The sequence below is a fragment of the Petaurus breviceps genome, unplaced genomic scaffold (genome assembly GCF_028583685.1).
Source record: "Petaurus breviceps papuanus isolate PSGF00001 unplaced genomic scaffold, PetGlider_PUasm1.0 77, whole genome shotgun sequence".
Classification (NCBI taxonomy): Eukaryota; Metazoa; Chordata; class Mammalia; order Diprotodontia; family Petauridae; genus Petaurus; species Petaurus breviceps.
Window position 1 is genome coordinate 11,964,971 of NW_027186492.1, and position 25,773 is coordinate 11,990,743.

General features: G+C 33.6%; 1 protein-coding gene across 4 annotated transcripts in view; it reads right to left on the reverse strand.

Annotated features, from left to right (window-relative positions):
• ARHGAP5 (Rho GTPase activating protein 5) overlaps positions 1-25,773 on the reverse strand; it is a 110,603-nt gene that overhangs the window by 8,449 nt on the left and 76,381 nt on the right. For all 4 annotated transcript variants that reach the window (XM_069105980.1, XM_069105982.1, XM_069105983.1 and 1 more), the window contains 3 exons: positions 10,998-11,075; positions 7,895-8,026; positions 493-598 (listed from right to left, as the gene is read on the reverse strand). In XM_069105980.1, coding sequence (XP_068962081.1) covers positions 493-598; positions 7,895-8,026; positions 10,998-11,075 — 316 coding nt within the window. The remainder of the gene's footprint in view (positions 1-492; positions 599-7,894; positions 8,027-10,997; positions 11,076-25,773) is intronic.

Consider the following 25,773-nt stretch of genomic DNA (forward strand, 5'->3'; position numbering starts at 1 on the left):
AAAAATTCACTAAGGGATAACCCAATATGATTGATTCAACATGGAAAGAAAATAAAGCATATATAATACTTGTGTCCACTTATTAAAAAAAAAAAGACAAAAGTAAAAGTAGTATGAAGCAAAAAAAAAAAGCATAGGGGCCCAGGATTCTAGGGTTCTAACAATGAACATTACACCAGGTAAATTACAAACTCCTTTGGTCTTTCTTTATTGGTAAATGAAGCTTGCTCTATAAGCTCATTTCCAGTTCTAAAATTCTATTATCTGATAAAACAATGATTAACATAATCTGAAATCAAACAATACTAAGAAAAATTTATTACTTTATGATTAAAAACAAGGTAAAACTTTTACCTATTGTGTAATGCTTGCTGCTTCAAATTAGCTTTTTTTTTTTTTACCTATTTATCACTGTGGCTACTAGTATTTCAGCAGTATTATAGCAAATGTTTATTACATGTATTATTAAAAATTACTGAGATATACAGTTACCTGTTTAGATGTGCTATTACATATTTGAATACATCATAGTTAACAGGATGGAATTTCTTCAAAATCTCTTTCAAAGCATTAAGTCGTTCTGTCTTATCCAGGATTTCTGTAAAAATAAAGTAATTGTATTTTGGGAGAAAAAAAGTAGACAAAGTATCTCTGAAAGCACTTGATAATGCTATTATAACTACTGCAAAATGCAGTCAATGTAGCCATTATGTTAAGTTTTTGCTACATAATGTAGTGTCAATTCTAACACACACACACACACACACATACGATAATTAGATAATAAAGATAAAAAACAGATAAAAATAAAATTATTTTAAAATTAAAAATTTAATCTTACACAAAATTCTAAAAAATAATTACAACGGAATTTGTTGAGTACCAGTAACTGTTCCGATATCCCTATTTTAAAAGGCAAAGTTACAAATAAGGTTCAAAACATTCCTCCCTAGTAGATAAACTGCACTCTGCCATTATTAGCTCATAATACTGTCAAGACTGTGAAGCTATGAACAGAAATTATAATATGTTGAATTTTCTATAACTAGATAAAATAATTTATATAAATTTTGTTCAAATTATTACTAACCTCTTAAGGATTCTTTTTAAAATTATTCCAATGGATTCATAATCTCCTAAGTAGAAATATTCCTTTCATTGATGGAGGCTACACCATGTAGCCTTACTACTACTTACACTTCCTCATCCTGTGTGATTTTTGTTCATGTTATGTCAGCAAGTGATAAAAATCATGGAAGTATTCCTTTTATTTTAGTTGACAGTACTCTTCTTTAATGTTTCCCTTCTTAAATCATCTTATATTTACTTATTGGATTTCTCCCCAACTCCAAGGAGAATGTACCCTCCCTAAGAGCAGGGACTGTTCCTTCATTTTTGTCTATATCCCCAGGGCCCAGCATAGAGCAAGTAGAGACTTAATAAATGCTTGTTTAAACAAACTGAAGAATGTTCTCAAGGCACTGGCAAGCGTTCTAGGTTTTTAAGACTTCATGTAAAACAACAGTGCTCTGGCCTGTCCGTTGTTTTTATGTTCTAGTTCTCAGTAAATGACTGGCCTGCCTCATTGTTCAGGTTACAGGTCATGAATCATGCTAATTCCACTTTTTTGTAAGCCATTGTTGGGATATGTTGTAGCCTATTTACACTCTCTTCACTGACCCTGCTGTTCAGTTGTTTCAGTCATGTCTAACTCTTCATGACCCAATTTGAGGTTTTTTGGCAAAGTTACTAGAGTGAGTTTGTAATTTCCTTCTGCTCATTTTACAGATGAGGAAACTGAGGCAAACAGAGTAAGTGGTTTGCCCAGGATCAAATAGTTATTAAGTTTCTGGGGGCCAGATTTGAACTCAGGAAAATAAATCTTCCATGACTCCAAGGCTAGTGTGATTCTTTTTTTTTTTTAAGTATTTTTATTTTTTCCCCCCACTCAGTAATTTTTCCAATTACATGTAAAGATAGTGCTTAGTGTTATTATAACAATGATTTTCTACATACATGGCCTCTAATTTCTGATGTCTTCATCGTGGCCTCTTTTTAGGAATATCTAATATGATCTTGAATTTTTTAAAAAATGCTTTCCTTTCTCTGAGGTAGCCTAAAAATAAATCCTGTAATCCTCCTGTACGGATATTTTATTAGTATTTTAGTATGGCCAAAGAATCCAGTGACATACCTCCTGGTAACGAGCATTTCTGAGCTAGTCTGGTCCTTACACAATCAGTTTTGTGTACTGACAACTGTCTCACTGAGGCCAGAACCATCAAGAACATACATCGTTAGCATAGTTTTTGTGAACCCAGGGGTCACCCGAATGCCATTATAGGGGATTGTAGTAGGAATATGTAGAAGATATTTTTGATCTTTCAGGTAAATATAATCCAAAGACATAATACAATTCTATTGCCAGTGCAATCTCATTGACAAGAGTTCCTAGGAATAGAGGGATAAAACTAAAGAAACTAAATCAAGACCTGCAGTCATCGATATGTAGATAGCTACAAAAAATGATGAGGTACTAATGATATATAGCAGATAAGATTTCCTTCTTTAATATTTTCAAAGCTCTCAATTCAATTTTGTAATTGTGGACTTACCTTACATACCTTATAGAATTGGTTGGGGCTTTTTTTTCCTGTCAACTATCGGAAAAGCTTTGCTAATTAAGATTTAGCCATATGAAAGCCAGGATCAATTAAAGAATACTTTTATCACAACTAATTGCACAGAGTATGAAAGGTACTAAGCAAGTATTGTATAAAGATACACTTGTGGGAGTTGTTTTAAAGGAGATATCTTAAACGTGAATGTCAATTCTAAGCAAAGGCCCCAAGAATAATTACAAAGCCTACTGTTTAAATATTCACGCATAAATTTTTTGGCTTATGATGATGATGTGTGTGTGTTTGTGGGTGTAAAACATTATTAAGGAAAAATCAATTTATTCCTGTTTTCTAGTTTTAAAAATCAGAAATGGATATATATTCTGCCAAAGTTTTTTCTGCATTTATCGACAATTATATGAAATTTGTTGTTTCTGTTAATGAATATAATAAATTTTGTTTATAGTGTTCATAATACTGAGTCAACCTGATATAAACACAACCTGGTCAAAGGTATAATCTTGTGATATGATACTGCAATCTCTTTGCAAATATTTTATTTAAAAATGTTTATATCATTGCACATTAAGAATGCTAGCCTAATTTGCTTTCTGTTTTGACTTCCTAGATTTAGGTATCAAGATATTAATTTTATCACAGAAAGAATTTGGTAGGATTCCTTTTTTTTTTTTGCCTTTTGGAGGGCAATTGGGGTTAAGTAACTTGCCCAAGGTTACACGGATAGTTGTGTGTGTGTGTGTGTGTGTGTGTGTGTGTGTGTGTGTGTGTTAAGTGTCTGAGGCTGTAACCCAACTCGAGTCCTCCTGACTTCAGGGCCGGTGCTTTACTCACTGCACCACCTAGCTGCCCCTTTTTTTCTATTTCTGAAAGTAATACGTATATGATACTGGAACTGTCCTTTGCATGTATGATAGAATTCACTTATAAATCTATCAAATCCTCGTTCATTTTTTTCCTTTAGGAATCCATCTATGACTCAGTGAATTTCTTTTTCTGAGATTAAGCTGTTTAAATTTTCTATTTCATGTTCTATTAATATGGGCACTTTACATTGCATTTAATGTGCTAGTTTTACTGGTATGTAGCAGGACAAAATGGTTTCTAACAATATCTTTTATTTCATTATTAATTATGAACTTCCTTTTAAATATTTGTAATTTGTTTCTCTTAAAAATGAAATTAATGGTTTTTCTCTTTTATTTTTGCATAAAACAACTTCTAGTTTTAGCAATTCAAAGGTTTTTTAATTTTGTTAATCTCTTCTTTGATTTTTGGTATTTCTATTTTGGTGCTTAATTGTGGTTTATTATTGATTTTTTTTTAAACTGTAGCTGCATCACCGCCATTTATTTTATTTTATTCTATGTTTTTGCCTTTTAGAGGGCAATTGGGGTTAAGTAACTTGCCCACGGTTACACAGCTACTTTTTTTGTGTGGGTGTTAAGTGTCTGAGGCCAGAACCGAACTCCGGTCTTCCTGACTCCAGGACTGGTGCTTTACTCACTGCACCACCTAACCGCCCCTATTATTGATTTTTATGGTTTTTTTTTAATAGTTACATGTTCAATTAACTGATCTATTCTTTCTCTTTTGTTAAGTGCTTAGAGGTATAAATTTTCCCCTAAGGACTGCTTTGGCTGCATAGTGAAAACATTAGTATATTGTCTCAACATTAACATTATTTTGTTTGTGAGGTTTTTAATGCCCAAACACGGGGCCAATTTTTGTAACACGCTAACTGTAGCTGAGAAAAATGCAATTCAATAATAATTACAGAAGGTATCATATTTAACTCTTCCAAAATTCTATTTAAAATCTTTAAATTCTTTTTATTTTTTAGGTTAGAGTTGTCTAGTTGAAAAAGGGACATGCTGAGGTCCCCCTCATTATACTTTAAACATCCATTTCTCATTGAAGTTCTTTTAGCTTTTCTTTTAAATAATTAGAAGGTATGCCTTTTGTGTACATATGTTAAATATTGAAATTATCTGTGATACCTTTTAGGAATACACAATTTCCCCAATTAACTTTTAAAAACTAGTTTATTCTTTTTGTGCCTTGCCTCAGATCATGAATGCTACTACTACTGACTGTTTAAGTTCAGTTCAGTTGAAACAAACTAGATTTTGTTCCAGCCTCTTCTTTTATCTACATGAGTCTTCTTCTATTACATAATTCTTATTAACAACATACTATTAGATTCAGCTTTCTAACCCATTATTTTTTCCTCTTCTACTTTAATAAGTTCATCTCATTTACATTCACATTTGGGAATGCCCTGTATATATTAAACAATGTGCACGCCAAAAAAAAATGCACACAGGACAATTAATTTTAATTTGCATTATTAACATTTTCTCTATCACTTTTTAAAGTCTAGAACAATGAATCTAGTCCTGATTTATAACAAGTGCTGATTTCTAAGATGTAAATGATCACACTGAAAATATAACAATCATCACTTATGAGCTAGTATGAGTTGGCTCCAGCATATCCCTTATACTTTTCCTTCTCTTTCTTCCCCATCCTCTCTTTACAAAGAAAAGGAACATGGGACATGATTGTGCTTGGCAATGATGCTTTATGGTTGACGCAATGCAATTCCCCTGTCCCTTTTCTTCACCTTCACCTATATCCCCAAACATAGATTCTTACTCATTTGCATTTTATTTCCCTTTCCCTCTTCCTGATCCCCTAAGCTAAGTAGAATGCATTTCTACCTTAAACTCCGTGTATATATTCTACCTTACTTTGACCAGTTCAGATAAAAGTGAAGGTCTGCTCCCTTCACCCTTTTCTTGTTTAAACAGACCTCTCTACTAGTGTACCCTGATTATGTGAGATAAGTTATCCTACTTTCTTTCCCTTTCTTCCCTAGTCTAATCCTTTTTTCAAAATTTTTCCTTTTTTCTTAGATAATCAAACATAACAAAATAACTCTTAGGTAGGTCCTCTGTGATTGAGGACAACTGAGTTATATACAGAGAATTCCTCCTGATTATTGATTTGTTTTTACCTTTTTAATGTTTGTCATTATTTTCATGCTTATATTTCAAAGTTTTTACTCAGTTCTGATCTTTTCATCAGAAGGGCTTTTAATTCTTCTGCTTAAAGGTACATTGTAATTTATACTTTATATATACTCAACTTTTCTGGGTAAATTATTCTTTCCTAAAAGTCTATACATTTTGCTATTGTTTTCCATTCCTTTGTAGTGGGTGGCCTTAATTAGCCTTGAAAATGTTACAGAATAAAATATTTCTGAAGATGGAATAAATCCTTTCACTCTTAGGGAGATTATTTTGTCTTTCACTGGGTGGTCACACAAGCCAGTGAAATTACATTGTTGCCAAACATACTACATTAAATATACATTTATGTGTACATTTTTCATACATATCTCACCAAATTTTATTAGCTATATACTTTCTATACAATAACATAAGTCATCAATGTCTTCCTGATACAGAAGGAAAAAATGAACATCAACATCTGATACCAAACATGACATCTGAAATATTTTCAGTTAAAACATTGACAATAAAGATTTTATTAAGAATTAAGAGTAAAAGGAAGCAATAAAAGTGCACTCAGAAAAAAGGTTAATTATGTATTAATACCACATGCCTAAAATAAGTATATTTTCATGTTATAGATATATTATTGCTAAATCCAGTTAAATATCGACAGCATTAGATTATAATCAACAATGGTCTAGCTAGCTATCAATGATCTCCCAAATTGAACAGAATTTCTTCAACAGAAGAAATCAAGTAGAGTTAAAATGTTTTCTAACATATATAGGTTTAATGATTCCCAAATAGCTTCATCACCATCATATGCTTTACACAAAGAAAATTCTCTGAATTATATTGGAAGTAACCCTCCAGATACAAATTATCTGGGAAGGACCAGCTAGGTGGGGCAATGAATACAGCACCGGCCCTGGAGTTAGGAGTACCTGAGCTCAAATCTGGCCTCAGACACCTGATACTTATTAGCTCTGTGACCTTGGGCAAGTCACTTAACCCCAACTGTCTTGCCTTCCTCCCTCAAAAAAAAAAATTCTGTGGGAAATTGCGGCAAAAATATACATAATGTTCCCATTAGACAGTTAAGTCAAAATATTATCACTTTAAAAATTCCATATACAGTTCTTACTTTAAATAAATTGGCATTATGCAAATTTGACTTTATGTAAAAAATTCTAAAAGAGATCCATATTCCAAAACTACCTGTTAACTTTATAGTACAGAACAGTACTATGCTCTCTCCCTCTCCATTCCTGACCCTCAGCTCAGTACTCCATGGCCTCCTACCATCACCTTCCCCACCAAAAAACAAACAAAAAACCCTTCAAGAGAAAGTAGAATGGATGCAGAAAGACTATCCCTTGACTTAAGACCTCCAAGGCTGGGACCTTTGTCCCCTCTGCCCACCCACCCTGGATCTGTCTTCTATCTGTCCACACTCCAGTACTGCAAGTCTGTTCCTGGCATCTGAATATTACCTGTCCTTTCCTATCTATGTCCATGCCTGGCCTCTACATGTATCTCCCACAACCCTATTGGGTTTTAGTTCTGCCCATACCCTAATGTGGTTGGACCCAGCCCCAACATGTTCCTCTTCCTGCTCTCCCTTCTATGTCCCCGGCTGCCATGTGCCCCTGAACCATGTGCAAGTTCCCTACCTCCATAGGTGTGCATTCCCTTGCCACTGGCAAATTCACATTGTGTAAAAACTGTCTTATGTTACAGGTCTGCAGAATGATCCATTTATGCAAAAGCATGAACTGTCTGTAATTCCATAAGTATTTCATGGCCTCAATTACTTGAATATCTCTATAAGGAAACACACTAGCTAGATCACAACAAATAATAAGAAATGGAAATTTTATAAATTTATCGTGGCTTCTCCATGCAATGGCTTCTATTAATTAGCCAAATAACATCAAAATGTCACTAAAGAATCCCAAAACTTAAAAATTCAATAACTAAGAACTGCTATAATCTGTTAAAAACGCAGACAATGGAGACCAAAATGTATTTTTAGGGTTTCAATTACTTGAATGTCTACACAACTCAGTATTGGATAGATTTATTTATTTGTAATATCCTCAAGTTATAGTAAAACACATCTCTAAGAGGCTAAATTGCTAAATCAACTACATCTTTTAGAGAAATCATAAAGTTAGTGTCTACTATTTAGTAATCTAAAATAATCCACAAAAGGTTAAGAGGTTTATTACTTACTTGAGGCTTCTAATAGTTCTGGATGAAGAGAATATGGAATTAAAGGATCTGGCAAATCAGCAAAGAAAGCTTTAAGTGCTCCAGCAACAGCATTTACTGTCACTTCCATTGATACTAGATTTATATTATGATCTACAAAACAAAAATGAAATGACAATTTAACAGCTGAAGTATTATGAAAACAAGATGCTTTTGGAAATCTGTTTTAAACAAACTATTCAAATGTGCTTTGCATAAAGTGAACTATTACTACACATTCAAATATGTCAAAAAGGCTGGTTCTTGCTTGCCACTTATATCTTTAAAGACTTTTCTTAAATTTGAAAACCTTTGTGTCATTTATCCTATAATTCCTACCAATTAGGATTTAAAAAGATACATATGAAAGAATTACAATTAAAACTGTTATAACATGTCAGTACTTTTCTTCTGTATTAATGAAATGATAACTTACCAATCTATCAACAATTGTGAGAAAATTTAAGCATTTATTTCTATATTCCATCATTTAATGGTTAATACATAATATTTGAATGGGAAGAGGATTTAACAAAAAAGATTTGAACTACAAAAACAGCAAAATATTTTCACAAGAGCATTCAGAATTTATACTGTGATATATTACATACATTTAAATTCAAGTGATTAAAAACTCAAAACTATTGCAATATATCGGGTTGTTCAACAAATGCTTTTAACTATTGTTAGTAAATGTTAACATTAAAAATGGAATCATTTTGATGAAAAGCACTATACAGAAAATAAAATATTTCTCAACAGAATGAGTGAAAAATATTAATAAGAGGTGGCTATGTGGTGCAGTGAATAGAGCATCAGCCCTGGAGTCAGGAGGACCTGAGTTCAAATCTGGACTCAGACAATTAACACAAAAACTAGCCATGTGACCTTGGGCAAGTTACTTAACCCCAACTGCCCCCCCTCCCGCCCCCTGAATACATATACACACGTTTATATTTCAGTACAGGAAAGAAACCATTAGTAGAAAGATATTTAGGTATTTAGCAAGTAAGTTTTAAAGGGTGTTTAAGTATCTATTAAGCATTAGCTGGTTTACAAAACCTGTCCTCTTGGCTAATCTGGATAGACAGTAAGTCATTAAAAAATAAGAATTAGCTTTGCTAAAGACAAATAAACAATAAATCTGATCTAGTTTTCACTTAAAGAAAGGCTGTCTTTCTAATTTATTATGAATTAATGAAATGATAAACAGCATGGTGTAGTGGCCTTGAAGTCAGAAGAACTGATTTCAAGCTCCACCTCAAACATATACTGGCCAGTGTAAATTCTAGAAAGTCACTTAACTCCTTGGTACTTCAGGCAACTCTCTAAAGTGCAGAAAAGGTTAAGGATCTGCATTGGTAAAGAAAGTTCCTCACTGAGAGCTTCCCATACCAATGAGATCACAGGATTGCTGCTCCTTTCTCTACAACCCCCTTCCCCTGCCAAAGGAATTAATGAAACAATTCTGAAAGATCTAATATTGGTTTTTCCTGGGTCTTTTAAAAAAGACACATCTTACAAAAATTATTGTACTTTGCATACAACATACCACTACTAATCAATGCATTTCTATGTTGGGTTTTTTTGATTTTGTTGTTTTTTGCACTGATTCATTCATATTTTCTTTCTGGCTACATATTTCTGGGGTTTGTTTGTTTGTTTGTTTGTTTGTTTTGAGGGTAGAAGGCAGGGCAACCGGGGTTAAGTGACTTGCCCAAGGTCACATAGCTAGTTAAGTGTTAAGAGTCAGAAGGCTGCATTTGAACTAAGTTCCTCCTAACTCTAAAGCCAGCCAGTGCTCTATTTACCGCACCACCTAGCTGCCCCCCGGTTACACATTTCTGACATAGCTGACTAGGATCACTTACAAAAGGAACAAATCTGTAAACTTTAATTTTGTTAGCACTGTGTCCTAAACCACTGATTAAAGTCTCTATTCTAGCTTCCTTCTATTCAATTCAAAATATCCCTAGAATATAAATTCATACTTGTAACCTCAGAGTAAAAAATGCTTTCCTTCCTTTCTAAGGCTACCCTTATGGTATATGTTCATGTACTTGTTTTGTCTTTGAATCACATGACCTCAAGAATTGGAAGAGATCTTAGAAAACATAGTCCAGATTTTTATGCAAATTATCATTCCTAGTGATAACTCTAAGACAAATGTCTCCTAGCATTGGAATCTCTAGCTTTTAATTTAAATCCATTCTTTGTGCATTTGTGTAGAGGCACTGGGGGCGGGGGGAGGAATTTTATTGCTTTGTCCTTCTTATCCCCTAATTTTTTTTCAATAGTTTTGAGTTTTTTATCACTTGAATTTAAATGTATGTAATATATCACAGTATAAATTCTGAATGCTCTTGTGAAAATATTTTGCAGTTTCTGTAGTTCACATCTTTTTTGTTAAATCCTTTTCCCATTCAAATATCATGTATTAACCATTAAATGATGGAATATAGGAATGCTTAAAAAAATTTTATCCCCTAATTTCTGAACATCTACTACTAGACTTTTTCCTACACTATGGATACTCTGCACAGCAGTTAGACTTATGGATATAAGCAGTTTTCTCTTCCTTTCCTTTTCAGTTTATAGATTGGATTCAGTTATTTATTAGATTTTTAATAATGGAGAAAAATGCATTCTGATAAGTTCTTCTTAAGTGTATTCCATTCTTGGCCAAGAGTTTGCCATTCTATTATTTTAAAGAACCTTTTTCCCTTTTTATGTCATTTTATTGTATAGGTACCAACTGTCATACGTATATGAACATAAAGCACCTATATTCCCTCCACTGAAGAAATCTTTATTTGATCTAGTTGCCTTTTCTAACTACTTATCTCTTTCATACTTTTAAAGCAAACTCTTGAACAACTGGCCTTTCACATTCCCTCTTATATCCAATTATAAATTCCACAGAAATGGGATTTGAAGATGATGATTTTTAACTAAATTCCATGGTCTTTTTTAAACCTCACACGAATCTCTTGATTTACTGTACTGAATGATTAACTTACTCAAACATTAAATTCTTAAAACAAAAAGAAATTAGATTTTATTATATATAGTAGTTTATCATTACCTTGATCAAATTGCTTTTGAATGTTGTCTTGATCAGTTTTGTTCCCACTAACACGATAGAGGCCTTCAGTACAAAGTCCTTAAAGAGAAAAGAAAGGTATTCAGAATAATCACATTTAAATAGTGCCTTGTACATAACAAATTATCTAAATAAAAACTGCATTAAGAATTCTGAAGCAAGTTATGGCACACTTTGAAAATATGATAAAACATTTTTCCACATGAGAGCTTTTAAAATCAATAACTTGCATGTTAATTAAGATGTATATAATTTTTAGTATTTAATTTGTCAAAGAGTAAAATGAATTTTAAAATCTGACTCATTAAGGTAATAAAATCTGAAATACAAACTGAAAGTCTATAAAAACTTAACAATATTTGGTCAAGAGGCAAACTCAAGTTAGACTACAAGTTCCATGAAGGCAGGAAACCTATCAAACTTTTTTTATTCTTGCTATACTTAGTTTACTGATTTTTGTATAGTACTTACTTAATAAATGTTAAGCACGGTAAAAGTGATTCATAATTCTTCTTTTAAAAGGTTTTATTTCAGACAATTTTATTAATTATTGAACATCACTGTTACAGAACTAAGTTTAATCAAGATGGAACTAGTTTTCATAAGCAATATTATTTTAAATATGCATGGTGGAAAAAGAAAACTATGACTGACATCTTTCCTGGAGTATCAGTACTGAAAAATTTCCCTTACACCATTTTTCTTATGTTTTCTCCTTAAGGCAGCAAAACTGCAGGTTAATACTGCACAAAATAAATGTGCTTTAGAAAAGGTATCAAGTAAACATTTGCAAAAAGAATCACTTCCTCATGATTCCCATTATACAAGTGGAAAGCATTTCCAAGTCCTTAAGATTTAATTACATTTACATAAAGAATAAAACAAATCTGTCAAATCATTTGAAAAGAAAATGACAATTTTATGACAAAATTCATGATAAATTCATGTAGTTCCTGAAGGACACTGCATTGGGCTAAAAAATCAAATTTGATTTTAATTTTTTAAAAGTTTTAAAATTTAAAGATTCAATTATCTTAGAAGAGGAACATAAATAGAGAGCAATATTTTAGTCTGGCAACCCTTGTTGGAATGGACACAAAACCCAAGGTCAGGACATGAAAAGGTTGATTATTTTTTAAAAAAGGTAACCTTTTCTTGATTGCAAAAAGTGCCAATGCTGATTCTTATACTTTTAAAAAATACTATTAACATAGCCTAAGATTGGCTATGTTTTTTTCAACTATATCACACTATTGACACTTACAGAGTGATATGACTGAAAAACAAACACCAAAGCCAGTCTTAGGCTAGGCTAAAAAAAGTATAAAGTGATAATCCTGCAGTACTCCACACTGGGAAGGCTGTACTTGAAGTACCCTAGTACTTCAATAAGAAATATTATCGAACTGAAGTGTACCGAGAAGTCAGTAAACAGGACAGTGAGGGGATGCAAAAACGTAACAAGAAAATGTGAAGAGACTATAGGCACTTAGCCTGGAGAAAAGAAAATCTGACAGACATGATAACTGTTTTCAAATATCTGAAGGGTTTCTGTGTGAAAATTTCAGAGAATCATAAACATTAAGCTGGAAGTGACCTTAAAGATTATGCTGTCGAGCTCTTAATTTTGCTGATGAAAAAACTTAACTCTACAAAGTTTAAATCAGTGATTTTCCCAAATTTGTGTGGCAATATCTCCTCTTTAATTTTTAAACAGAATAAAGGCATGGTCCAATAACTTTCTGTAAAATAACCTATGCCAACAAATTTCTTAGCTCATATTATTCAAATAAAATTAGGAATTTACAAAATTTTAATACAAACTCTCAGTCACAATCAAAATAAGTAACATACAGATTTATGAGAATGACTTAGAGCTCTCATATTTGCAATTTATATAAAGTAATGACCATAGGTATATTATTGTTATTAATGTGATGGTTTTTAATTGTAAAATTATCAGTTTCACGACATTTATGATATCGCTACTTAGGATCACAAATCTACGTCTAGAAAGAAATAATTTCAAAGGCCATCTAGTTGTTAATTTTATAGATTGAGAAAACTAAGAAATATTCAGTGGCTCACTTAAGGTCAAAATAGGTAAAAAAAAATGGAAGGATCAGGATCTGAATTGAGGATCCTCCAATTTCAAATTCTGGGTTACTTCTAATATACTAGCCTGATAAAAATATTAAAGACTGATATTTTATTCTTAAAACTGCTGGAACAGAAAACCCCATTTTAAAGAAATAAAGTAGTCCAAATATTTCTCTACATATATGCACATAATTTAATAATTCTTCCAGATGTCATAGGACCTATAACATAATTCTCAACATACACACTCTTATTCTAAACTTTAGCACATTAGACAATATTCTTACAAATCCACACCATGCTTAACATTCATCTTTCATTATCTGTTCTTGCTTCTACCTACAATAGTCACCACAAATTAATTCTCTGATATGTTGCTGTAGCAAAGAACTGGAAAAAAAGATATCCACCAATAAAAGAATGGCTAAACAAATGTTACAATACATGAAAGTAATGGGATGTGTTGCTAAGAAATAATAGTTCTTCATAATTGTTATTTAACAGAGAGAACAATGAAAAAATAAATAAGCTGGAAAACAGTATGTACAACTAAAACAATATAAATGGAAAGACCACCAAAATATATCTCCCCTCTTATTTCTTTGCATAAATATAGTATTTAAAAATATTTTCTCCAAATTACATGTTAAAATAATTTTTAAAAATTTTAAAAAATATTTTGAGTTCAAAATTCTTTATCTCCCTTCCTCCTTCTCTCTCCTCTCTGAGATGGTAAGCAATCACACATAAGTTATACATGTGCCATCATGTAAAACATTTCTATATTAGTAATATTACACAAGAAGACTCAAATAAAAGACAAAAATAAAAGTGAAAAATAGCACAATTCATTCTGTATTTAAACAATCATTTTTTTCTCTATAGGAGGATAGTATGCTTCATCATTAGTCCTTTGAGATTGTTGTGGATCGTTATATTACTGAGGATAGCTAAGTCATTCACAACTCTTCATCATATATTATTGTTGTTACTGTATACAATATTCTCCTGGTTCGGCTCACTTCACTTTGCATCAGTTCATGGAAGTCTTCACAGGTTTTTCTGAAATCATCCTGCTTGTCATTTCTTATAGCACAATAATATTCTGTCACAATCACATACCACAACTTAATTAGCGATTCCCCAATTGATGGGCATCGCTTATAAATATGGTTATTTTGCAATTATGTTTCCCTACTAATTTTATAGATTGTTTCTTCTTTTTTTTTTTCCTGCTTGGGCCACATTTGTTTGTATGATATGGTGTTAAGAATATCCAAATTTTCTCTTAGCTTTCTTGCATTTCATTCTTTTCCTTTTGTTCCATCAAGTTCTGTATCAGGCCCCTCTGCACTGTCTGTCCCCTCTTGTGTGCTGTTACACATTATATTAGGAATGGGCTTTAACTTTAATAACATCACATGAAGAGAGGTATTGCTCATCTTTCATTTTCCTTTTCAAAGAGGACCAATGACATCATGGGGGTGATGTCTTGACTTGCATGTGAAATGGATTTAAGTGAGGCAGAATTGCACAGTCATTAGCTTTACTCTGTTTTCCAGTGTCATTTAAGTCGCATGGCAAGACAAAAGTTAAAACGACTAGTGATGGCCCAGATTGCAAAGGAAGACATCTTCATATCTGACTATGGCATCTTCAATGTCTGACTAAGCTCTAAGTGCTCCACAGCACCTGCTTCCACAAACTTCATAGTCAGTGGAACAAACTGTTCTTATCCACTCATTTTGCTGGGGGAAATATTCATGTACCTGGGTAGTAGACATCCTCCACCTCACTAACGGGTTTGTTTCTTGTTGTTTACTCTCAACCTGGTTTAGCCTATCTGCCAAGATGGGTTTCCTGGCGTATGGCCACTGCACATACTACAGCTTCTTTGAGCCACATGTGAGTGTTGAATAGCAGGCAGATACCAAAGGTAGATAAGCAGCCCTGAAAAGGTCTGGGTAAGCTCTCATACCAGAGGTGAGAGTCCTCCCTGAACGCCCTCTAAGTAAGTTTTAGACAATTAGATGGTATAGTAGAGGGTCAGAACTGGAGTCAGGAAATCCTGAGCTTGCTTCAGACACCAGTTACCAAGATTAAGTGAGCACTATCAGTCTCTTCCTCAGTAAAAAAAAAAAATTACAGCACCTACTTCACCTCAAAACAATATATAAATACTATTATTTATTTAACAAAATTAATTATTATATTAATGAAAGGGAATTCTATGCTTTCTATTGTTAACAAGTAGATGCTGGATTTTTTCAAAAGCCTTTTTAGAGTTTGATTTCTGTTATCTTATTGAGATTTTTTAATATGAACAGTCTCCTTTATGTTGAACCATTCCTGCAATCAAAAAAAGACAGGTGTAAAACGAAAGTGTCTATAGTAAGAGCAATCCACCATTCAAGAAATGCAGTAACTACAAGGAAAGAGGTTTCATTCCATAAAATGCTTTTGAGGTTTCTAATGCAGGCAAAATACTATAACTGAGTTTACACTTGGATAAGTTCCTTCTACTCTACCTGGTTTTACACTACTTGATTCCTTTCCCCAGTTCTTACAACTGCTAGACAAGCCTGATATTCCCCCCAAAAATAGGTGGGAAATCAGATTGGGTCACTATCAAAAGAGAAAAGTAAAGATGCTATAATAGGCAAATCTTGAAATGTATGTGTCATGTTCTAACTGAGAACAGAGTGTATGAATGAGAGTGTATTCATCATATATTCATTAAGCCCTGAGACTTAACCTTGTTAGGAAGTTCTTTCCCTATAATTTTAATTACTTAGTATATTTCTTGTTGTTCTGAGGTGGTACAGCAGAATGTTATGCTGACAAGTTGTAATGGTAATGGTAATTTGAAGATCTTCCCTGCCCCTTAATAAGCCTAAGGGAATTTGAAGACATTCCCTGCTTTGGAAATATACTCTGCCCCCTAACAGGTTGAATGTGGTCACATGGAGCCTGTGCTGGGAAGAGTTTGCTAAGGGGTGGAGCAGAGTCCACAGGAAGCTTGGGAGTCAGAATAGCTAGAGTGGTAGGAGAGAGGATGGCAGGCAAGCAAAGTTAGCCTTTTGAGTAAATGTTGGTTTGTGGAAAAGCTAAAAGATGCTGTGGCTCTCTGTGCTGCTGTAGCTTATTAACTTCTTTGCTACTATGATGGAATCGGCTTACTGGTTTTTTGGGATTCGGTTTTCTGGTGTCTGAATAAATGTTTTGCTTCTGTATTCTATACTGAGTCTGTTATGTTTGTGATTGAGCATCATGCAGGTATGTTTATAGTGACCATAGGCTCTGTAAATATTGCACTGGCGCTACTACACAAGTGACCACTCACTCTGCCACTTTATTATAAACGTTCAATTCTTTTACTTTAAAGCAGAAGTTAAAACCCAGGTTCAGAGAGGTTGAATAATTTTCTTAGGCACCATGATCAGTGTCTGGAGATTAAAGTTTAACCTCCACATATGTAAAATCATATTAGAGATTATAGACTATAAGCTATGAGGCTTATGTCCTTGTAAATATCTAAAGCAGAATTACTGAATCAAACTGGTATCTTTACATAGAATCGAATACATTAAATTTTCAGTAGTGAGAGCAACCCCACCATTCAAGAAATGCACTATCAGGAAAGAAAATTCATTTCATAAAATATTTTATTGGACCCTTGATTACCAGTAGCAGAGGAAATGACTACCAAGGTGTCACATAAATTGGGCTAAGAAAATACTAAGTAAATGAATTAGGATACAGGTATTTGGCTCAGATCAAAAAAGGAGAGATAGTGGAATGATCTGCCTTTCCTTCTCAACAGCAAAAATTAACAAATGATACTAAATCCTTTCCTATTTTAATGAAAGAGAAAGAGGGAAGGGGGGAATAATACAGGCTACTGATGAATCTAGAGCTGAAGGAATTTGACATTGAGGGTAAAAAGAGAAGTTAGAGATGAAGCAAACACATTTTAAATGCTTCACAATTTTACCTAGAGTCAACTGTTTACCTTCAACTGAGTGGAAGCAAACAATCTGTAAGTAGAACAGATTAGGAAATTTTCTATGGTTAATACTGGCAGCTCTGCTTTCCCTGATTTATATACACACTTATTAATTAATTAAGTGTTAATATTATATTATTTTATAACAACTACTCATTTATATGGACCTTTAGGATATTATGAAGAAACTTCACTCATACAGGATTCCTTGAATCAGAGCAAACTTACTCTACTAATGCAAACTGCTTTGCAAACTACACACAGTCTCACAACACTGCTTGGAGCATTGAGATGTTAAATAGTTTTCCCTGGGTCACATAGTCAGAAAGTGTTAAAAGTTGGGCTTGAACTTAGGTCAACTTGACTTCAGGTTTCTATACAACACAAAATGCTTTGTTAAAATCAAATTTTTGCTGAGAAATAAATGAGATAAATGTATTTTTATTTTAAACAAATTTGATGCTGCTGCAAAATCAATTAGAAAAGTAAAAAAAAATGTTATGTAAAAACCCATAGTATAGACCTTTAAAAGGTATTCAGGTATTAAAGATAAATGAAACACCAAAAAAACCCTTTTTTATTAGAAACATGTGAAATTGAACCCGACTGATCAATTAAATAATCTCTAAACAATGTTTGCTAGCACTGAAACTAAGAAAGCAAGCCACTAAAACCTGTTCCACTGACCAATTCTATCATTTGGCTATATGTTCTTTAACCCAGATGATGCTGAGCTAGCTCAAAAACTTGGGATAAAAATTTGCAGAGGTTAATATCATTCTACTTGGAATTTGTGGGCTAATTTGTTTTAAAACTTTTTAGAACTAATATTCTTCCACTTCTTTCCCCAACTTCCATATCCTTCTGAACAAAGTGTATTATAAACAATTACTTTTCAACATCTTTCCTCCTTTATCTCTACTACTCACCTTAGGTACCAGTATCTCCCCACTGCTACTTTTTTTCCTCAACTGTTGGTCATAACCCACCCCCCAAAGGCACTCTATCCTTCCATATTAACTCTGTCCACTGTGCCCTTTGAAACTTTTCTTCTATTAGCAACCTGCCTTATTATCATCCACCAACAGCCAGTATGCCTTGATTTAAATTCTATCTCTGCCATTTACAACCAGTATGAGGTAAATCATTTCACCTTTCTGGGCCTCTATTTCTTGGTCTATAAAATTAATCAGGAGAGTCAGTCAATTAGCATTTACCAAGTGCTACTATATACAAGACACTGTGCAAGAAATGGGGTACAGAGAAAGGCAATAGAATCCTTGTTCTCAAGGAGCTCATAGACTAATAAGGCAAATGATTATGTATAATAAATAGGATAAACTGGAGGTATTTTTAGAGAAAAGGCACTAAGATTAAGGAGGGATGGGCAAGACTTCTTGCAGAAGGTAGAATATTAGCTAAAACTTAGAGGAAGACAGGGAAATTAAGAAGCAGAGATAAAGAGGGAGAGCATTAAAGGCATGGGACAAAATCCTAGTTTTGTTTACCCCTATTTTCATGCATGACAGTTGGTACTATGGGAAGTCAGTTACTAAATGAACATATTATTGCCAAAATTGCTCTGGAAATTAAAGACTGATCCTAGTATTCCAAATGCTGCAAAGATACTTATTGGGGGACAATTTTCTAAACAAGACTCTCAAACATTTTCCATTAGGCCAAGTAAAGAGAGATGTTAAAAATAAGAGGAATCTTAAGAATTTCTACAGAAAAAAGAAAACGACACTTAAGAATACAGCTTTTCTTTAAAAAAAAAAAGCTGAACTATAACATCTCAAAGTATAATAAATGTCAGGCTCCTTAACTCTCGGCTATCTTTTAGCTTTAACAAAATAAATTGTAAAAATCAAAAACTTTTAAAATCATCTTGTAATCAACTATAGAAAATGTACCACACCAGGGCGTCCAGGTAGCACAGTGAGTAAGAGCACCGGCTCCAGTGTTGAGAAGACCTGGAGATTGAATCCTGGGCTCAGACACTTAGCACCCACCCAGAAACACCTGGCCGTGTAACCTTGAACAAGTTACTTACCCCCAATTGCGTAGGGGCGGCCAGGTGGCTCAGCGAGTAAGAGCACCAGCTCCAGTGTCGGAATCACCTGGATCAAATCCGGGCTCAGATACTCAGCACCACACCTAGAAATAACTGGCCGTGTAACCTTGAGCAAGTTACTTAACCCCAATTGCTTAAAAAAAAAAAAAGAAAAGAAAAGGAAATGTACCACACCTATTATAGTTCTTCACTTCGTCTTTCAGGTAGCAAATACCACTGTTATCTTAAGGGCTTATGTAACAGAAATGGAAATTGTGACTGCATTAAAATGGTAAAAAAACAGAGTTATTTCAATCAATAATGGGTCACACATTGCAAGCCAATGAAAATATGATAAAAATAACTGGTTAAGATTTTATAATGAAAAATGCATGCATGTATGGACATGTGTATAACAGAGTCAAACTATTACACTAATTGTGGATCACTTTTGCCATCATCACACTTCTAACATTTATTTCCCTAAAGTTTTAGGATCACTCAAGAATTAAAAAAAAAACATATCATTTACTTTATCTGGTAATTACAATTCATATTAAAATGATAAACAAAGTAGCTTTAGCTATCTAAGAAGTTATGCAGAAAAGATATCACATATAATGCCTGTCAGTGTCTTAGATTTATGCAACTACTAAATTGCTATTTAAAATTCAACTCCATTTAACACGAAGAATGTCCTGCAGAAATCTGGTTGCTAAAACACTGCTTTTCACTTCATCGTTGGGTGTCAATCATCCATACAACAGTCAGTTATATAGCTTCTACATAGTAAGTATTCTAAAAATACATTTGTCTATTTGCACCACTTTCAAATTGCCAAACCAAGACATAAGAATTATTTTTTTTTCTTTTGATAGTACTGCTGTAATAACTAATTTTATATGTGGGAAGCAACAGATGTTTTACTTTTTGAAATACAGAACTAAGCATAGCACTATCAGTATTACTAATAATATTACTACACTGCTGAATTGCAGGTTTTAGTCAATTTCAATCTCAGAAACACCAATAAAGTTAAAAATTTAATCCTAGATCTGAACATGTCTCCAAACTCAAATTCCCCCAACAATACTTTTTCTTCAATAAAGTGTTTAACTTTATTCCCACTTTCATGCATTTGTTCCCAAAACAGATTAAGGGACAACTATCACTTGTCTTTCTTACAAAAAATTTTAGAAAAAGAAAATAGTCAAATATCGGTCCTTTTACCAAAGGACTAAAATGCTTGTAAACTATAATTATTGTTTGTTGAGTTAGCAGAATTTAGGTGAGACAAGTAACTAACTGTCTTCCAGCTTAATTCCTCTACTCATCTCTTACGGAGAAGTCAAAACAATTAGCACTGACTTGCAATTTCATTCGTACACCTTTAAATTTTTTAGTCATTTTCCTTCTCTGAACACAAGGTATTAATTCCACTTACCAATTCCCTCTCAAAAAAAAATTCCTTTGTTGAAACCTAACCATAAATATAAATTTATATAAATAAATATAAACATAAATTCTCTTCTTGTTAGTAAGACACAAGACTGTAAGTGAATACTCATTTTTATTAAAGAAAAGAGGGAAAAATTTATTATTTCTAGAACTGATGTATACTCCTTTAAGTTTCAGCTCTACTCTGAATTATTACTTTCACTCCCACTCTCAAGCTAGCACAGAAAATTTTCTTCTTTCTCATTAGTAGAAATGTTCTAAATTAATCAAGTATTCTGAAAGAAAATGTATTTAAATATCATACAGGAATTAGCAATTTTCAAAGAGAATGCTAACACTTAGCACTAAAGGTCATTTGATCAGTACATGAGGTAGAGATGTTTCAGAAAGCACTTAAGTTTCCTGCTAGTTAAGTTTACTATGTATGTCTATTCACGAATACAATTGGATAATTAAATATCCTTCCCACTCTTTGTTTTTATAAACAAGTCTCCATCATATGTAAGCAAAGTTCAGTCATTTTGGACTTATAGAAATGATTCAGAAGAAAGCAAATTTCTTGCAAATGAAGTCTAAAAACTAAGAAATTCTGAGACTAGAGTAAATTACCCTAATGTGCTAGGTTACTACTGTATATGACAGCTATTGGTAAAATAAATTGTAGCTCAGTTTTATTAAAATCAGTAAATATATGGTCAAAAATGAAATAAAGACAACAAAATTTCAATAGTTACAGAATTAGATTCAGGAGATTTTGTCTGTTTCTTCATCTGAAAAATAGGTTAATAATAGTTTATGTTGCCTGCTTCTTATATATAAACTACTATTTTAATTACAGAATGTTATACTTACCCTAGGAGAGAGAGTGCCAAACAATATGGGAGATTTTCGAATGAGAAAAAAAAATCTATCAAAAGTACCAAGCTTATAGGTCAGCTAAAAGTACAAGCAGGCAGGTTACTACTATAGGATCAGGACTTAGAGCTAAAATGGAGGCCGTGTAGCAAAACCAGCAAAGCCACACTTTTACATATCAGGAAACTGAAGTTAGGAGAGATTAAGTGACTTGGCCAGGGCTACAAAGCATGAGGCAGTATTTTAATGGAATTCTTCCTGACTCAAAGTAGAGCAATCTAGCCACTAAAAACTCAATACACTACGCTGACCCTCATCTTACCTTTAAAAGAAAAGTAAATAAAACAGGAATCTATTTCCAATTACATAAAAGGGGAAATAAGATGAGTGCTATCATAAAAATTCACTTTATATTCAATTTTGTTGTAAAGCATAGGTTCCAAAAAGGTGGTATTTTTGCCATATAAATTTATTTTATAAACAGACATCACCAAGAGTGGCTAGATTGGGATTTATGTACAATTCACTAAATCTGTATCAAGATAAATTTTGCTAAGAGTAAATTATTTAAATATAAAAGTGGCTAAAATTCTCTTACATCTAATTTTTAAAATATTAACTTTAAAATTATTTTTTGTAATTGAAAATCATTACTGGAACTAAAATGGAATTTAAAAATCATCTAGTCAAAACTCTTTATGTATACAGATGGGGAAAGAGACCCATAACAGGGAAATGACTTGGGTAAGCATAATTAGTAGCAGAGCCAAGGCAAGAATCCCTGTCTTCTAATTTTCAATTGGGTTTTTTCTCTACTATGCATAGCTATTTTAGTCTGGATAGATAAAAGACTAACCAAGAGTTTCTAAACTAATTTCCCACCAACTTCTTTGGCTTTAAATATGGATACAAAACTATGTTGAGACAAATTTATGCAGGCTAAAACAAAGACAACAAAAAAGGTAGTCCTCACCAAACTTTTTACTCTAGCTGTTTAATAATTCTTGTGATAAAACAAAATTTTTTTTGAGGGGGGAAGGTAGGGAAATTGGGGTTAAGTGACTTGCCCAAGGTCACACAGCTAGTGGGTTTTTTTTTTTTTAAATAAGTGTCTGAGGCTGGATTTGAACTCAGGTCCTCCTGACTCCAGGGCCAGTGCTCTATTCACTGCACCACCTAGCCACCCCTAAAACAAAATTTCTATTAGTTTCTTGTATATTAATAAGGAACAAGTTATTTTTGAATCTTCCTGTCATTCCCTCTAAAAAAACTAAGGATGTTATTTATGGTTTTTAAGAGAAGAAATCACGTCTGAAAAGTGTCAGATGGGGATGACAGAGACAACATTACGAAGAGAAATGGTAAAAGGCTAGAAGGGAGGTTTAAGACCAGTAGAAAAAGAAAAATTTGTTTTATATCTGACAGCACTGCACTTACATTATCATTCTAACCTTAACCTATTTTACTTTTGCTGCAAAATAATCCAGGTTCTTTAATCTTTAAATGTTAAATGCTGAATCAATTTTCGTTCATCTAGTGATGAAGCAAGCCTCAGGGAAAATTATGAACAGGTGAGTTGAGGTCAGACAGAAAGGCTACACACTTTCTTCAGTTAAAAAGAGTGAAAGAAAAGAGGCCCAAAGAAACAAAAAAGAGTAAGACCTAGAAATAAACAGGGAAAAGCTGTCCTGAGGCTGTTTTCAAAAACAGAAAGAAACATTAGAGGCAAGAACAACTTGAAAGCCAGTTGGGATACCTTGCTCTAGTAAATACCAGTAAGTATTAAAAGTTGATCATGCAAGTGAGAAAGAATGGATTGAGAGCCAGTTACTAGTGGTAATTCAGATATTAAAATAAGAAAGAGAAAGGCTTTCAGTAGGTTGGAAGGATTCTTTATGAAATGATATAAGACATGAATAGGATAAAAAAGTACAAGGGTATTTCAACCTGTACCAGTGATGAGAGTACCATACTACTGAAATAAAAAAAATACATTAAAATGATATAAAGCTGCATCAAGTCTATGATTACAATTTTCTTTCATGAGTATGCAAAAAATTAAACAGATTCAATTTCATTAAAAATATTTCTTAACTGCTAGGCATTATGCAAAACATCTTGGTGCAAAATGACAAGGACAAAAACACAAATTTTGCCCTCAAGAAGTTTACCTTCCACTAGCACACAATTAAGGAAAATACAAGTTACCATAGTGGAGGGAGAGCACAAAGAACAAGGGGGGTGGGAGAGGGAAATCAGGGAAAGAGAAAGCTTCCTGTAGGAAGGTGAAAGCTGAGCTGAGCATGGACAGAAATACTCTGACATTAGGCAGTTAAGGAGTGTATTCAAAAAATGGGAGACAGCCAGTGTAATGTACGAAAGTAGGACAAATGTCAAGTGTGGGATCTAGCTGGTAGTGGCCGGAATATAGTCCAATACAGTCCAGTGTGGCTAGAATGTAGAGTGTGCAAAGAAGGATCATATGAAAGAATAACAGAAAGACAGATATGAATCAGATTGTGTAGGGGCCTAAATGTCAGGCTTAGGAATTTCAATTTTATTTCAGATGCAATGTGAAAACCCTAACAGGTTTTTGAACAGGAGAATGATATGCTTGGGGTGGGGAACCTGCAGCCTCAAGGCCACATGTAGCCTTCTATGTCCCCAAGTGCAGCTTCACTTCTCTCAAAAAAGGATTTCTTCTGTAAAACTTGGGACTTAGTCAAAAGGCTGTACCTAGAAGGCCACATGTGGCCTCGACGCCACAGGTTCCCCACCCCTGGGTTAGACCTATATGTATGGAACATTATTTGAGCAGCTGTATGAAGAACACTGTTGTGTGCTAAGGAGAGGATATGATACTACCAACGGGCACATGCTCAGCTTTCACCAATGAAGGCTGAGTTACTGATTAGGACCTTTCATTCCCTACCTCTTGGACCACAGTGCAACACTGCTTCCCTCAGCACATACTTTTCGCACCCTTGATTTTCTATTTATAAAGTGATACTTGCAAGAATACACATTCTACAGCTGACTGGTCCAAGGAAGGGTGAGATGTGGCTCCCTCTGGCCATCTGTGTGTATCAGGGTTCACTTCCCTAGGTCTTAGTAGTTCGATGGCAATAAAGAACAAAAAACATCCATTCCTGATCACAACTGTTCAGTCCTTTATATTTGAGGCTCTGCTACTAGGATGTTTCCTAATTCCTAAACATCTACATTTCGGGGTGTTGGGAAACCATAACTGGTGGAGGTAGTGAAAAGAAGGCTGGCCTTGATCCAGTTCATGCCCTCACAGATTATGACAAAAGCATTCATCTAAGGTCTGTGTCTACATTGGAATTGTGAGACCCCTTATATTCACATTTATAATTTAGACTCCTTGTATAGTGAAGCCTTTTACAAAGTTCAAGAACAAATAACAAGCAAGCAAAAACATCACAATATAGTATAATTAATAATGCACAAGCATCTGCTCTTTTTTGAGGACTCCTATACAGGTCAATGTTTCTTGTAATTGCATCTCATACATGATCAAAGTTCAGAGTAGTCACTTATTTGGGCTATTTTGCTCAACCAACAGAACTGAAATGAAGAGGAGAAAGGAAGTGGGAAACAGATCAGGAGAATTCTGAGAGGTGATGACAAACTCAATTTTGGTGGTGGCTATGTGTGTAGAAGGGGACAGATGAGAGAGATACTGTGGAGGTAGAACATACAAGACCTGGTAATTAACAGGATATGGGGGATCATGAAAGTAAGAGATGGTCACAAGTTAATAAAATTGAGATACTGGGAGAATGGTAGTACTCCTCACAGAGGTAGGGTAAGGGAAAATACTGCTCAGCATTTTTCTGAGCAAATTAAAATCTGTGGAAACCTTAAGTCACTATATGCTGTGTTTGGGTACTGCCAGAACTTTCAGGTAGAGATGTCGAAAAAGTAATGTCTGATACAGGTCTGGAGTTTAGCAGAGTCATGAGGGCTGGAGAGATACAATTTTGGAATGATCTACATAGAAGTGACACATCCTTCAAAGAAGCTAATGTGATCACCTAGGTTAAAGAGAGTGGAGAAAAAAAAAAAGAGAACCCAGACTATAGATGCTCAATCATTCAATAAGATAAAGATAATTTACCATGAAGAAAAGGAGAATGAAAAGAAAAAGTAAAACAGGTAGGAGAAATAACAATGAAAAGCAACATCTGGGAAGCAAAGAAATAAAAAAAATACATGGGAAGACAGGGTGGTCAACAGTATCAAAAGCTTTAGAAAGATCAAAC